The sequence below is a fragment of the Schistosoma haematobium genome, chromosome 6, assembly GCF_000699445.3.
Source record: "Schistosoma haematobium chromosome 6, whole genome shotgun sequence".
Classification (NCBI taxonomy): domain Eukaryota; kingdom Metazoa; phylum Platyhelminthes; class Trematoda; order Strigeidida; family Schistosomatidae; genus Schistosoma; species Schistosoma haematobium.
In genome coordinates this window covers 1956491-1974300 of record NC_067201.1, presented here as the reverse complement: position 1 = coordinate 1974300, position 17810 = coordinate 1956491, and the positions used below count along the sequence as shown (strand labels likewise).

Sequence of the window (17810 nt, the reverse complement as noted above, 5' to 3'; positions counted from 1 at the left end):
CAAATGGTTGGATGTTCACTGCACTTTAGACTATCTTCATTTTATGTAGCAGAGTCTTCTCAGTATTGAATTGGAACTTCATTTTTTAGATAATCTGGTGATTAGTGCAGTTTACTGACTTATTTATTATGTGTCGAATTTTAGGAATGTTACTTTTAATACTTGTTGAGATACGACGATCACTGGAATGCAGCATCGCTTAGCCACTGTGAAGCTATGAAAATAGAGCGAGCGTATTTCATTTCGATCGAACGCAATTGGCATATAATTCGAAACACAGATTATATGAGTCTTGTGAATCCTGTGTGCTACGGCATTGTACTCTTTAGTCCATGAACAATTCAGGATGCGTTAACAGTGCATACCGCTACGATTGGAATGCGCTTTCGTTTAACTCGTTACGATATTGCTAATCTCCAGCTGTTATGATGGTAGTAAATGTGTTCTGCAAATGACAATAAAGTTCACATAATTTTCTATATCATTTGGTTGTTGGGTGAACTGTAACAAGTGTCTTATTTCTGGTAATTAGTATTCAATGAGCAAACTGTTATCAGCAGTCCAGTATACTTAACTTAGTGAGGAAAAGCGTGACTGATATTTCATCGAGACACTTCCGTGGAAAATATAGTGGTCTAAACCTAATTGACACTGGTTTACATGAAAAACTAATGACGAGTATCATACGAATAAATACTGTTGATATTATTGACAGACTACAGTGTCCAAGAGTGTCCGATAGTTATCTGAACGACAAAAGCTATGTACACATGAAATAATAAAATGAGCATTTCTCTATTTGTGTTTGTTCGTACTACTTCATACCATTTTCTTCAAGCAACATTTTGGCCTGCAATTTGGAAACTAGAATCAAGTTGTTTAGGCGAATGATGCAAATCTGTTCATGAGATAAATCCATGTGATATTACCTGGCCGTACTCGGGATGATATGAGATCACTTAGCTTGGTGAAGTTCGTCAATCGCCTTTAGACCATTATCTGATAAAACAACACACTGACAATTTATTGAGTGTAATAGAAACATCGAAATTCTCTCCAATATCTTCATGGATACCAATCCACCTCCAGTGAATCCTACAGATAACGGATCAGCACACACAATCATCCGTATACCTGTCAACTCACCAACGATGAGAGACATCATACAAATTAACTGTGGGAATGCAACAGGACTTAAAAATATGTCATCCGAAGCACTGAAGTCACACATAGAATTGACTGAAAACATGCTGAAGGAAAAGACGATAGACCGGCAAGAAGAACACCTAATCAAGATACAAACGAAAGGAGATAAGAGCAAGTGTGAGAAAAACATAGGAAACACAAAGCTGTCAGTATCCGAAAACAATTTTAACAGTGTGTTGTTGAACCGGCCGATAGACTCAGCAGACGTTCAGCCTTGAGATCAACAGGGTGGATTCTACAATGGTCGATCGACTACAGACCGAATTGCGAAAATAGGGATCATCGTTAAACAATCGATTGAATAGAGCTAGTCACTATACATCAACTTCTCTGAGTATGAGGAAGCATTTCACAGTGTGGATAATAGAAAGTTATGAAAGTTTGTTCTACATTAGGGACCGAGTAGGTGAGAAGATTGTCAACATCATACAGAATTTATACGACAGACTACACTGCACATTAGTGCATGGAGAACTGCTGAGCGATGCATTCAAAGTGAGGACCGGAGTCAGACAAGGTTGCTTACTCTTCTCCTTTCTCTTTCTTCTTGTGGTCGACTGGGTTATGAAGACCCCGACATCTGAGGAGCAACACAGAATTGAATGAACAGATAAAATCAACTACAAGATTTGCTCGTAGCAGACGACCTCGCTCTTCCATCTAATACACATCGATAAATGTGAGTGAAGACAGCTAGTGTGACAGTAGCCTCTGTAAACATCAGTAGACCTCCACGTACTGAAGAGATAATACAAAATCATGAAGTCCAACACAGAGCTCCAACCTAATCAAACTTGATGGAGAGGCTGTGGCAAGGGTGAAAACTGACACGAATCTGCGCAACATCGTCAAAAAACAAGGAGAATCTGATATAGACGTAAAGGCGAGGATTTACAATGCAAACACATCATTCTCACCGGTGAAGGACACATAAGACTCAGATCAAAGCCAAAGTCTTCAATGTGAACGTCAGGACACCTCGAGTCTCATCAACATGGTTTGAATATTTATAAACTCTTTTCTACTCAAGATGCTCAGTGTCCGTTGACTGGACACGATCGGCAACAGCCTATCGTGATTGAGAGCGGACCGTGTTCCATCTAAAGAGGAAACAACGACAGGACGTTGGAGGTAGATAGCACATGCATTACGGATATCACCACCCGAGTGACGAGGCAAGCGCTGACTTGTGATCATGAAGTGATGGAATTAGACAATTCGAACTTGACCGATGATCTGACCTTTCAAGCCCGTACACACAAACAAATGCAGAACGTGACAAACAGTTTTGCAGCAACCTCTGCAACAGTAGGTTCTCAACATACTCAAAATCCTCTGATACTACACAGAGTACACTAACGAAATCACGGTTGATGAAGAGTCTCTGACAGGAGTGAAACTTTTCACACACACAGCCAGCATTATGGATGAAAAAAGGGGATCTGATGCAGATGTGGTGGTGAAGATTTTTAAAGAACATCATTCCTTTAGTCTAAGAACACATGGTACTCAAAAGAACAATGAAATAATGTCTAAGTCAGAATCTTCAATGTGATCTTCAACACTGTTAGTTCTACAGTATGGAGCTGAAACTTTAGAAACTGCCAGAAAACTCACCAACATTGTTAGTGTGTTTATACATTGTTGTCTACTCAAATTACTCACTGTCCGTTGACCGGATACCATAAGCAACAAACTAATGTGGGAGGGAACAAACCAACAATTTGAACAAGGGGAAATAAAGATCACGAAGCAATCGCATTCTTTGGAATCTCGGTGGAAAAGAGAAGTATGGAAAACCAAGGAGCAAAATGAGTTAGTAGTCGGAAGCATACATGAAATGGGCGAAAAGCAACTGGGAAGATTGTAAAGTGATTATCCAGGACAGAATATGTTGGAGAATACTGGAGAGCGGCCGATGCTCCTCCATGATGTGTGGCGGGCGCAAGTAAGTAAGTTGTCAAACAGGAAGTTTGTTAAATTACGATTGAGGGTGATTAATTAGTGTGAAGATATTTAACTGTTGTTTCAACGTCCATTTCACATGAAAAGTCAGCTTTTATTACATAATATTTATCCATATTCATGAACTGTATGTCAGTTTTCTAATGTCTGCATGCATGAAACTTCATCAGAAGTATTTTGGCGTTGAGTCTTAATGTATAGGAATGGTCAATCTGTTGCTGATGTTAAGTTGTCAATGGAATAGAGAATAATTTCTGTTTGTCTCTCTCGTTTTCGACTGTCGGATATGTATCTGGATTGCGACCCCTGTTTCGCATTGCTGTTCAAAAACTACAGATGAAGAATTACACACAATCAATTGATGTACTGATGAACAATCAAGAGTTAAATGTACTTAACAATATTTGACTTCATCTCGATTCATCTTATATCTTATTGAAGGCATTATATTACTCACAGATATTCAGTAGTTGAGTTTATATTCGGAGAGGTTTATTTTGTTTGGCATGATGGTTGGTATTTATGTGGCTTAAAATTCATTTCGAAGAATAAGAGGAAGATATGTAAGACGAATTGGTGACGTTATTGACACGGAGTAGTGTGTGGTTGATGGTTCATTATGCATCAACACGAAGTATAGATGGAAATTGTTTCTGACTCTTATGTTTGGTCAGCAAATTGAGTCCATTTCTATATATCAATTACTTTTTCACTGACTAGAATGCCGAACTACGATTAGCATTCTGATCTGTTTTGTAATCACGCTGTCGATATATCAGCACGGTCATACATCATAGTGTCTGTTTCTTGATATCAATACATGTTGACAATCGTCAACAGACAATCTACAGGGATGACATTGATGTATTCTGTATCGATTCTGATTGAATCCTGGGTTTCGAAATGTATTTTTGAACTCAATTCTCTGATCACAATTGAGTTATATTCCGTAGTAATTGTTACTTTGCGATTAGTTATATTGAGCGATGAAATTCATTACTCAGTGTGACTGAAGATATCGATAACACTTTATTTTCATCGTTTGTACTCATTACGCAGAATGTGCTAATTAAATGTAATATTCTCATTTTTCTCTATTCTTAATTTCCTACCCAGCTGGAAGCCGGTTTGTTCTCCCCCAGATTAGGCTGTTGCTGACTGTTTCCTATTAAAGGAAACATAGTATCTTGAGTTGAAACTGTTTGTAAATAACCGTGTATTTTTGTTGACGGTTGTGGTAATTCTCCAAGTTCCAGCTCCTCGAAATGGAACTTTCTGGAAGTTCGCACTGAACACTCTGAGTTCATTATTCGCTGACAAACATTTGTTTTGAATTTCATATGTTAATCAACTGCCTTAATGCTGTCCTTGCATTGCAAATCCTCGGCTTTACGTCAGTATCAGATTTTCCATGTTCATCGATCATGTTATTCAGTTGGATGAAACGTCCCGTCTTTTTCCAGAGTTTTTCTATCAATTGTTATTGTGTTGGAATTCTGTGTGGTGAATTTCACGTTCATGCATTCTCCTTTCTGTATGTTAGGGCTTACTGATGTGTACAGAGGCTGTTGCTTCACCAGTTGTCTTTATCTGGATTTCTTGGTGAGTATGGCATAGAAGGGAGAGGTCGTCTACCAAGTACAAATCTTCCGATTGATTCCTAGTTGTACATTTTACTCCGTGCTTTCCCTCAGATGTCGAGATCTTCATAATACAGCCAGCCACCAGAAGGAAGAAGAAGGGTAGTGTGACTAGCTTTCTCTGTCTCCAGTCCTCAATTGAAATGTATCTGTGAGCTGTCTTTCATGCACCACTATGCAATGTAGCCCGTCGTATGAATTTCGTATGATGTTCATGATCTTCTCAGCCACTCACTACATAATGTCGAGTAAGGTTCCATAAAGTTGTTTTACTCACGCCATCAAACACTTTCGCTTGCGAGGTACATTGATGTGTAGTGACGAGTTTCATGTAACTGGTTGTTTAACGATGATCCGTAATGTCGCGATTTGGTTTATACGCCACCGACCAATGTGGAATTCGGTCTCTTAAACTCAATGTTGGGCGTCGACTGAATCATTCGTACGATTCAACAACACTCTGTTGAATATGTTTCCTGGTACTCACAGTAAAGTGGTCCCAAGCTAGTTCTCACATTTTCACAGATCATTCTTCTGCAAAATGGAATTCGGTCGCTTAACCTCAATGTTGGACGTCGACTGCATATTGCACTTCTTATAAAGCTGCTTACAATCTCTCTAGAATCAGGTACTTACTCTTACTATCGGAAAACAGCGTAAATCATATCACGTTACAAATCTGGAGATAAGACTGACATGAACAATTATCGGCCCATAAATTTTACAGCTGTCGTATCTAGGATTATAGAAAAATTGCTAGTTCTGAACTCTCCGACTGTTTACTCGCTGGAAGATTTATTATTGATTCCCAACGTTGATTTCTAAAAAGTCAATCTTGTGTGACATATTGCTTTGGCTTCATTAGTTTAGTCTATTCTCTGCATAATCAAGGAGTTCTAGTCTTAGTGCTATACCTGAACCTACCCAAAGCCTTTGATATGGTTAACCACCAACTTCTTGTGGATAAGCTCACATCCAACTGTGTCCAACACCCTCTGCTTGCTTGGTTTGATTCCTTCCTCGATAACCGTCATGAAGTTGTTAAAATTAACTATTCATTGTCGAACGCTGTCCTTATTAGAATTGGTGTGATACAAGGTTGTGTCTTAGGTTCTTTTCTCTTTTCAGTTTTCCCAAATGATGTTTGTGAATGCTTCTTCATGGGTGAGCCATTTCTGTATGCGGATGATCATTGAGTAGCTTATTCGTCCTGTCCTCATGAGCCAAACAACGTGCTAAATTGCATCATCATGAAGCTTAACAAGTTGCTCGAAATGGCGACTGAGGCTTATAACAACTAAAGTATGTATGAATACGTTTCGGTAATGCACACTGCTCCTCTGAAAATACATTAAATGTTCTAGTATGTGTAAGTTTATTTTATTGCACAAGTGAGAATGTAGGAACCTTAAATTTTCAGCTATTCCTGCTACTAAATTCACTAAGTGAGATGACTTAACTGTTGTTATTTTACGTTAACACCGTCCCTGGCCACCCTAACTAGTTTGAATAATGTCTAAGATGAACAGCATATCACTGAGTCACATGGCAAGTGCAATATGGTTGACCTGAATAATATATTTTAGTAATTCTTGTTTTGCTGTTCCATGCTCTCTGTTTCTGTTTTAGTTTCTCTAGTTACAGATGATTATAATAAATTTGTTTTTGCACAGAAAATGACCTTCAGTGCACCATTCCTTAATCAACAGAATGTGCACTTAGAAAGAATGAAAGGTTGCCGACCGGTGCGGTGCATTTCGAACTACATCTTTTAAGTGTACTACCTAAACAGTTTTTGAACTAGTAAACTTAAAAGAATGTTAAATCACATGTTTATTCTCTACATTTTATGTTACAATTTATATCAGGCCGAGGATGACTTTAAAATGGCGTGAATTCTGTAAATATAAATTTCAGATTATATGCATAATCATCTCATATACCTTGACTTGGGGAATTGAAATAGTGAATTTCGCAACAATCGTAAAGGTAGGAAAGGTGAATGTGTTATTCAAAAGGAAATTGTGTGTTTAATGAAATCAAGTTGATTATTAACTCGTTCACTGCAGTTTTTCAAAATGTTTGTACACTTTTGAATACATTCATGAGGAGAGATTTGTAATGCGCTTGTTTGTCATTGGTGTGAGATGTGAACAGAATTAAAAGCAAGGGTAGTTGTATATGTGATCCGTGCTTGAAAAGTCGTTACCCTTTCCCTTCTTTCACACAAGGTAGTAGACGTAGTAGTAGTACTACTACTACTACTACTAGTAGTAGTAGTAGTAGTAGTAGTAGTAGTAGTAGTAGTAGTAGTAGTAGTAGTACTATTAGTAGTGCTATCAGTTGCAATATATTTTATACAAATCTGAAGTGATATATTTATTTGCAAACATCTCATTACCACCACCAACAAACCCTCGATTGATAAACTACCGATTCATCCTCTCCCCCACTTAGACATACATCAAAACAGAACAGTACAACTCAATCCGTATACTGCACAGTAGAGCAAACGGAAAGTCAACTAGTGCATCTAATGATAATCAAGTTTTACTAAAGCACCCACGAGCAAAAGCACATTTCGGACGAACGAATCTGGATTGTGAGTAGTGAAAATTAAACTTGCGATATCAATAATGCAATCACCGGTAATCTGAAGTTGTCGACACAGCTTTCTTTAAATTGTTTATGTTATTTCGAAATTTAACCAGATAAAGTTGACCGTTCGAAAGTACAAATATCGTAGTAATGAAACAGTAAGCAACTATAACATTCATATTTAATTTGGTTTATACAAACTAAAATGTCATACGAGTTAAATTGTATAATTACCACAGAGTCCGAAAGGCTACTATAAGCATGGCTATACTCTTTATATCGACTGGCTTTTTGTTTGAGATATTTTAAATGGAACAGATAGCAAGTGGATCAACAATTATTTTATGGTCACTACCCTAAAAATCTTTGCATGCTTGCAATGATGATGAATTGATGTTTCTGCAGAATACAAGATGAAGTACATTCCCTGCCTAGTTTGAGAGTGAATACACAGTGACCAGCAGGACATATTGATCGTTGCTGAAAAAGCATCATCACTTGAATGACCACAACTGGTAATCCAGGGTGTACCGCCTGTTGCCGATCGACTCATCAACTCCGCGTTACACTCACAACAATAGCGCTCAGAATTCTGAGCGTCTGATCTTCGAGGCATTTCGTTCACACTGTAACAGTTAACATGCTAATTAATATGGATTAATTTTACAGCGTGGCGAACAATCCATTGGATCATTACATTTTGATCAGTCATGCTGCAACTTACATTCATTCAGCCATGACATATTCTTCACACAAACCTCCAATTATGGCAATAAAACAACCTAATTTTGATCGTTCATTGCCTATTCTCAGCAATGACCTCCATTCTTCCAAGTCAACATCACCTGATCAGACACATAGAGTAAACTAAGCTGATTGATCTCCAGATGCTGGATATACATAATCATAATGTCACTCTGTTGAAATTGTGCTCTCCATCGTTATCGATAAGAAAGCCTAAGACTGTCCCTTCATCGCCCATTCTCATCACCAGTCTTCGTACTTCCAAGTGAACATGACCTGATCATACACATCAAGTAGGCTGTGGTGATCGGTCGCCAAATGCTGGATATACCCACTCATTACGTCACCCTGTTGATATTGTGCTCTCCATCGTTATCGAACGGTGTATAACGTACAAACTACCAATCCGCTAACGTATTGTGGCCGTATGTACATTCTGCGTTCAATGCATAAACAAATTATGACCAATCACAAACGTGTGTGTCAACGTGTTATTGTCTGTGTCATTTGGACAGTATGAGTATATATGCGTCGATGTGATAGTTGATTTTATATTTTATTGTAGTCGAGGAAGAGAGTCACCAATTTCTTCATCTGACGTGAGAACAATCGGTCTGACAATGAGATATATCAAGATGCTCATCATGATGCTTATGGTGCACATTGCAATGATCCAGTTCGTTGAGTCAGCTGTTGATACCTTCAATGGCGAGAAAAGTAAGTAGACATTTTTATATCAGGTTGCCATAACGGTGAGCTATTAACTACTGATACATAGCTAAATAACGATTTCTTTCTTATTGCACCTACAGAATCAGAGAAGGAAAATGAAGGAATGGACCCGACCGATTTAAAAGAGGAAAAAGATGGAGCATTTTATGCTAATGCCCCTAAAATAGGTCCCGAAGTTGATGATCATCGTCCGAATCCTGATGACCCTCGACTACGCATTCAACCTCCCAGTGGTGTCGGCATTCCACAACCTCCCGTGCCTCACGATCGTCTTCCGAAAACTGGCGGCCTTCCCCACCTCCCGTATCTCGCGGTCGTCGTCCGAATACTGGCGGCATTCCACAACCTCCGTGCCTCACGATCGTCTTCCGAAAACTGGCGGCCTTCCCCACCTCCCGTATCTCGCGGTCGTCGTCCGAAAACTGGCGGCATTCCTCAACCTCCCGTATCTCACGGTCATCTCGCAAATGCGTGAGATATATCCTAAACCTCCTGATGTTGACGGCAAACGTGAAACGAGTGAATGAACATTCTGTTTATTTAAAGTTTACTTCTTAACATCAATATCTTATCTGATGATGATCTGAAGGAGATTTCTTTTCCATTTTATTCTTTTTAAGTAATTTTGTTTTTAATATTAAGTTAATAAAAATATTTGTTATGAAATGTGAACTTTTTTCCCCCATTCGTCGTTGTTTTTGATGAGTCAATAATTGATGGCTTAATAATTAGGTTTGATTAAAATTGATGTATAGGTTGACCGTTTCGTAGCACCAAACATCTAGACGCAACAAGCATATATCCTCAATTTTATTTATACACAGCACATCATCGTCTGAATCATAGATTACGATTGACTGAATACAGGAAGTGTTTGGGCGATGTAAGCATCATTCACTACAGTAGTGAGTGAGCTGAGCAGTGTATGAATCTCACATATTAAGAACGAGTAGAAATCCCCTCCGACTTTGAAGAACCAAATGTTCGTTTGAGTATATTTTTCGTGTCAACGAGTTCCACTAGCAGAAAATAGCGATTATCGTAGTGTTTCAAATCCTTAAACACGTGTGCCAAGATACCTTAATGTGACTGATAATACGCATAAAATGGGTTGAATGATATCACACATTGCAGTGTAAACTAATAAACCATGATGCCATTTTTACTGAAGAGTATCCATTTTGAAAAATATGACTGGAGAAGTTCGTAAGCATATCCACATGACCACGAGGCATTGTTGCTTTCATGAAAATATGTGAAGATGAAGGCTAGAATTACTCTGTTCAAATCTGTTCGAGGTGTTGGTTATCCTTGACAATGCACCCTTAATCCGCTAATCACTCAAACTTCGCTTGGACCAAATCAGTCTGATATGCCAGTCACTTCATTCGTCGCGGTGACACTTAATTAGTGTCATTACAGGTGTAAGAGGCGAGTTAGCAGGTTAGTGAACGTGAAGAAAACAATGATTGAAAAAGTAATTATGATGACTTGAAAGCGGTTAATATTCTCTCGAGCGGAACTCCAAATTAACACAAAATCACCCTTCTTGAGAGTAATCTGAATTTCAATTTACACACCAAATCAATTGACACTGAGGAAATCTCCCCGATTTTCTAACTTCGACTATAGGAATTACAAGGAAAACGGTTTCATCCAATACGTTGAAATACTGCTTACGAAATCTTTTACGATTATCATAATCAGTAGACTTGTAGCACAAATAATAGATTTCTGAGTTCGTACCACAACTAAAAGTCCACATCTTCTTTAACAGACTTCAATGAAGCAAACCGATTCGTGGTCAACTAATAAATGTACACATATCACTGTGCCTGGTAGTTATTTACATAACCAAACAGTCAAATCGTTGCTTAAGCTCCCATCACGCTAATCTGGTCTGATATATAATTTAACTATCCTTGTCGCAAGTGGCCCATCAATTAAAATTCATTATTGTTCTATTATATTAGTTTGAATCATCATTTTCATCCATTTCGATAAGGCACGCAATACTGGTCGGTATTTTCGTGCGTTTCGCTAATGACTGGAATTCCTTTATTTATTGTTCTAATCTATTTGTTCTTGCGTTTAGAAACAGATAACTGATGACAGATAGCTTTCACATAGACTCTGGGATGGGCATTATCGCGTTTACAGTTCTAGTAGTATATATGTAGAAAACATCTGACTACCTTGATTGTGAAAGATACTTGGTTGTATGAAACTTGATTCATACACGATGTTCCTGTTGACTAAAATTTCATTTCTTTCACAGATAAACTCGTAAATGTGGATCGATATTCTCCTTAGACGATCTCACCTAGATTGCATTCATCGAAAAACTATCCATCTGATTTTGACTGTGAACATATGTGCTGGTTATGAAGAGCAGTTTAATGAGACAGGATGGGTTGTCTAGTAATCTGATGTATCTGTGGTATGCACGAGTAGTGAAAGGTTTGTTGTTTTGCTTCACTCTCCAACCACTTTAACTGGAATAATAACAATATGAACCTTGACGCTGCCCCCAGAATTTAAGATACAGCACCGCGAGCGGTAAATTTAAACAAATTTAGTAAAGGAATAATGCAGTAGATTCTTTGTCATTACATGCTGGTTGTAAAACGTCACTCGACAGAACGAAGATCACCCTAAATATCAGCAAACCACAGCGAAGTATTCTCATCTAAATGAAAGATGGAAGAAAATACACATTATAATTTACTCTGCTACTCAATTGACAAATGTATTAATAGAAGTGTAATTGGAATGTTTTAGCTATGAGAAATGTCTGAACGACTAATGAAATGACCGATTATATGAGAGAAATAGAAACATTGTCTTGCTAATAATCATCAGATTGACAGACCATTCCGCAACTGTGTGTGACTTGATGGTATAGTGTGTATTGATTATTTCCATAGTCAATATGACCTAATTCAACATTCATTGTACCTGTCTACTAAACTCGCTTCATCGTTATTGAGATGTCATTGTTAATAATAGTATACTGGTATCGATTTGTGAATAACATTTTTGTATTGACCACGATTGTGGTTCCAGTGAATATCGGTGACGTGATGTGATGAAATCTGTGCACTGACTGATCACGTTCCCATTATGCATTGGAATGTAATGTTTCAGATTATGGAGTTCAAATGGATTCTCATCTGAACTCTGAAGTCTGTGATTCGATGTATGGATGAGAAGCTATTACGGACCTTGTCTAGATTGACCACAATATTACGTTTCTCTGTTTCATTCAGCAGGATAACATTATAGTGTGCTTGCTTTAAATGAGATAAGAAGGGACCGTCAAAAACATAGCATGGGTTTTTGTAAGAAGGTATTATTCAGAAATCATTAATTCAGACCCTTCAGAGGGACTGATATTTTATCAGAAAACAAAATAAAGTTGTTTTGACGAATATTGAAAAACGTGATATCCTTTCATTGAACACATCTTAACCCTTTGCAATATTCAAGGCAGAAAAAACAAAAAGGTAGCAAGTGATAAAAGTCGAGCAAGAACGGAGATAGTCAGATAGGATACACGGAAGTTAACAAGCAATTGAAGAAGAGCATCGGGACAGATAATAAGAATGATGCAAAAGAGCTAGCTACGACAGTGGAAAGTTCTGCAACAAAAGGAGACTGATGTCTCACACAACGAAGCAACTGAGAAATATGGTAAACCAGAGTGGCCAGTCAAGGACAAAGAAGGCAAGACAATCACTAGAATTCAAGGACAGAGGAAACGGTGAGTGAAACACCTCATTTTAAATAATTAATTCTGCGTGATGAGTACAAACGATGAAAATATAGTGTTATCGATATCTTCGGTCACACCCAGCAACGAATTCCATCGTTCAATATAACTAATCGCAAAGTAACAATTACTACGGAATATAACTCAAGTATGATCAGAGAATTGAGTTCAAAAATACATTTCGAAATTCAGGATTCAGTGAGAATCGATGCATAATACATCAATGTCATCCCTGTAGATTGTCTGTTGACGATTGTCAATATGTATTGATATCAAGAAACAGACACTATGATGTATGACCGTGCTGATATATCGACAGCGTGATTACAAAACAGATCAGAATGCTAATCGTAGTTCGGCATTCTAGTCAGTGAAAAAGTAATTGATATATAGAAATGGACTCAATTTGCTGACCAAACAGAAAAATCGGAAGCGAGTACGAGTTCAATAATTAAATTGTAAAGGAAATACAACTAAAATGAGTGTTCAGATAATCAGTAACAGGAAACTATCTAACTACAAGTAATCAAATCACGCTTCAGCAAAATAAGCTGTTTGAAGCTACAAGTAGGGAAATGTTCGAAATTAATTTCCATCTGTACTTTGCATTGACATTCACAAAGAAAATGTCAGCTTCACATTGAACCATCCATCACACTCTACTCTGTTTCAATAACATCACTCTTTCGTGTTACATATTTATTTGACAAATAAAAATGAATTTCCAACCATATAAATACCGATCATTATGTCAAACAAAATAAACATCTCCAAATCTGAACCCAGCTACTGAGTATTAGTAAGTAATATAATGCCTTCAGTAAGATATTAGATGAGACGAGATGAAGTGAAATATATATAACTGCATACCTAGTGAGTAGATGTCACTAGTAAGTAATTCCGTCCGACCTACAACACTTGTTCATAACCGTCTTGTGCTCATTAGTGACTAGATTCAAGATGGATTTTCTGGAATTCTAGTGAGAATCCGTGACAAGTCGATTTCTATGTGTGTCGGGTGTGAGATAGTTATCGATTTTATGCGCCAAATAAGAATCTAACAAAAGAAAATGAATTCATATTATTCTGCATCGGTCTTCGTTCTCTGTGTGTGACTTTTTGCTTTGTGATGCAACTTGTACAAGCAGACTGCATACAGCAGCAACTCAGGATGATATGAGTTCAGCAGATTTGGTGAATGTTGCCTATCAACTTTAGTTTCTTAACTGCTGGAATATATTCCCGTACAAACGTATACACAGACCTACATGTGTCGCTCCGAATCACATAGCAGAGAACCAGATAGATTATATCTGCATCACCAAAATAATTCAGAATATCAATATAAGACGTGGGGATCGGGATAGGTTCTGACGTAGCTCGAGAAACTGAAGGTTGAAAATCCTTGGACAACTTTGGAAACAGCAGTAAAAAGTTTCAATGCAGACTACCTTCGACATGAGGACATACTCAATTAATTCAATATAGCTCTCAGAAATAGATTGTTAGCTCTACAATATCTACTGCGAGGAGGAGAAGCTAAAATGAAGTACAACTGGAAAAGTGTTAAAGAAGCACTAACCTCAATGTGTAAGTACTTGATGGGCGACAAGATCCATCATTACAAGAAATGAAGTGAAATAATCGTAAAAATTGTAGGATAATGAACAGATGATATGTGGTTTAGAGGGCATAAGTACTGTAAGCTGATCGAAAAATATGAACGAACGGCTTAGGGTTTCAAAACCTGTGAGTAAAATGATTGATAGGTGGAAAAATATAATATATGAACTCTGGAAACAACTTCTGAAACAATTAAAATTGGTATGACATTAACTACAAGGAACTTACGAATATTTGCGATATTCTGAGCTTCTTATAATCGACCATAATCGAGTAGCACTTATAGGGTTAGTGAGTTATCTGTCCACGAACTAATGAGTGAAAACGTTGTTTGTTCCATGCTCATACATTTGATGTTTGCGGATGATTCTTCTTAAATAGTCAACTATTCTCTGTTATGAGGTGCGGTAGTCGTTGCAGGTCATGAGGTAGTTCATTGGGTGTTGGTCAAAGGTATTTCCAGGACCTAATATAATGTCATTAGAAGCACCATCTTTTATCTAGATTGCAAAGTCGGTTAACGGTTTCATCATTATTCTCTCCGTGCCTGTGTCATTCTCTGACTTCATCTGTATTATTAGGCTAACTGAAGGAACAGAAGTATAACTGCGATGAAGAAGTATTTCAGCAAATGCTCCAATATGTTTGTTAGGTTTATCGCTATTTATTTAGTAAAAAGTGATTGTTTCGACCTCACGTTTGCTAGATGGTGAAAAGATTTTGTAATACTACTGTTGCATATATAAACTGTCATCACAAATTATTCAGTGACGTGAAGACGACCCAAAAATCCAGTAAAACGTCTAACGTTAACACAGTTACTAAGACTCCTAATGAAAACATTGGTTGATACTGTACACATGCGGATATAAATATTGAACTGTAGTAAGATGATGGAATAGGTTTATTGAGAAAGTAGTATTCGGAAATCTTTGGTTCATCCGCTAGAGATCTTTCGGATTGACTGATATTTATTCAAAGCCTTAGATGTCAGTGAGGAGACCGGTTATGGAGGTCTGTGAAAAGATAGAGCTGGTTATGAACTGATTCTATGCTACGCACTTGTTGTGAAATGCGTTTTCTGATTACTAGAGTTAGACAGAGAACAGTTGAGAAGTCGAGTATGTTCATACTGCTGTTGCAATAGGTGATGTCAGTATGTATCTTAGCTAAACGCTCTATCCACTGACCGCTAGTTTCTTGAGTCAACAGGTTGTAAGATACCTCCAACTAACCATATCAGCATTCTCAGCACATATGTGGCTAAATTTAACCAGCAGTGTTTTACACGTGTGCTCACTGAAAGTTTCTTGTTTGATGAATTTCCCACCATTATGTCATGCTAAACACGACATTGATCCCATAATCAAATGGTTGGATGTTCACTGCACTTTAGACTATCTTCATTTTATGTAGCAGAGTCTTCTCAGTATTGAATTGGAACTTCATTTTTTAGATAATCTGGTGATTAGTGCAGTTTACTGACTTATTTATTATGTGTCGAATTTTAGGAATGTTACTTTTAATACTTGTTGAGATACGACGATCACTGGAATGCAGCATCGCTTAGCCACTGTGAAGCTATGAAAATAGAGCGAGCGTATTTCATTTCGATCGAACGCAATTGGCATATAATTCGAAACACAGATTATATGAGTCTTGTGAATCCTGTGTGCTACGGCATTGTACTCTTTAGTCCATGAACAATTCAGGATGCGTTAACAGTGCATACCGCTACGATTGGAATGCGCTTTCGTTTAACTCGTTACGATATTGCTAATCTCCAGCTGTTATGATGGTAGTAAATGTGTTCTGCAAATGACAATAAAGTTCACATAATTTTCTATATCATTTGGTTGTTGGGTGAACTGTAACAAGTGTCTTATTTCTGGTAATTAGTATTCAATGAGCAAACTGTTATCAGCAGTCCAGTATACTTAACTTAGTGAGGAAAAGCGTGACTGATATTTCATCGAGACACTTCCGTGGAAAATATAGTGGTCTAAACCTAATTGACACTGGTTTACATGAAAAACTAATGACGAGTATCATACGAATAAATACTGTTGATATTATTGACAGACTACAGTGTCCAAGAGTGTCCAATAGTTATCTGAACGACAAAAGCTATGTACACAAGAAATAATAAAATGAGCATTTCTCTATTTGTGTTTGTTCGTACTACTTCATGCCATTTTCTTCAAGCAACATTTCGGCCTGCAATTTAGAAACTAGAATCAAGTTGTTTAGGCGAATGATGCAAATCTGTTCATGAGATAAATCCATGTGATATTGCCTGGCCGTACTCGGGATGATATGAGATCACTTAGCTTGGTGAAATTCGTCAATCGCCTTTAGACCATTATCTGATAAAACTACACACTGACACTTTATTGAGTGTAATAGAAACATCAAAATTCTCTCCAATATCTTCATGGATAACAATCCACCTCCAGTGAATCCTACAGATAACGGGTCAGCACCTACAATCATCCGTATACCCGTCAACCCACCAACGATGGGAGACATCATGCAAATTAACTATGAGAATGCAACAGAACCTGAAATTGTGTCAGCCGAAGCACTGAAGTCACACATGATATTGACTGCAGCATGCTCCATCTATGGAACCTTGTTCGAAATTACGGAATGAGTTGGTGAGAAGATTGTCGACATCATATAGAAGTGACACGACAGACTACACTGCAAATTGGTGCAAGGAGTTCCTCCGAAGAAAACCATCTGCTTTGGTCTGTGCACCTGGAAAGTATCACAGCCGACACACAAGCATGATGAAATGTCGATATTTATGAAGAATACTTGACTTGCTTCGATCAACAATCAAACGATCCAGATTATTATTATTATTATTATTATTGCTATTATCGTTATTATTATTATTATTATTATTTACTACGTCATTTACTCACTGTCTTTCATTCTCACTTTGTTTATCTTTATTTTTCAACTTATACAGCAGCTCCCCTATGGTGGAAACTCGGTTCTATCTAAACGTTCCCGAGTCACTGCCTGGTTGAAAATTGTATGCTACCACCAAATACAAATACTGAAGCAGTTTTTCTGAAACCATGTGCACCATTGAAACTGGCTACCTTCAAAGTTCTCACACTTATGCAGGTCACACAACAGATAAGACTGGCTATGTCTTTGGAAAGTCTCAGTATCGAAGGTTGTTGTATATCCGAGACCAGTACTATAAATTCGCTCTCCATCTGTCGCCTCAAAGGCATTGTTTCACGTGAGTTTATCCGGCGACCCTGTGGCATCTTCTTCTGATCTTGCTGGCGTTGGTGTCGCACTAGGCGCTAGAGCTGAGGCAGTACTAGTCGATCGGACCCCCATTAACAGTCGATTATGAGCTGTTAGATTAGAAAGTTATATCAACATGAGAAGAAATTGGCGTGAGAAACGAGGTCTCTCCGTCATCTCCGCCTATGCCCCGACAGATTGCAACCTGGATGCAATTAAGGATGAGTTTAACAACAGTTATCTGTTCTTCTCCAGAAAGT

At 37.8% G+C, this 17810-nt stretch overlaps 1 protein-coding gene across 1 annotated transcript; it reads left to right on the top strand.

The window, feature by feature from the left end:
- Positions 1-8821: 8821 nt before the first annotated feature.
- MS3_00011015 (uncharacterized protein) lies at positions 8822-9360 on the top strand (the record flags this gene model as incomplete). Its single annotated transcript, XM_051219422.1, has 2 exons — positions 8822-8870; positions 8966-9360. 2 exons carry the CDS (start codon positions 8822-8824, stop codon positions 9358-9360), a joined length of 444 nt encoding a protein of 147 aa, XP_051065245.1.
- Between the last annotated feature and the right edge of the window lie 8450 nt (positions 9361-17810).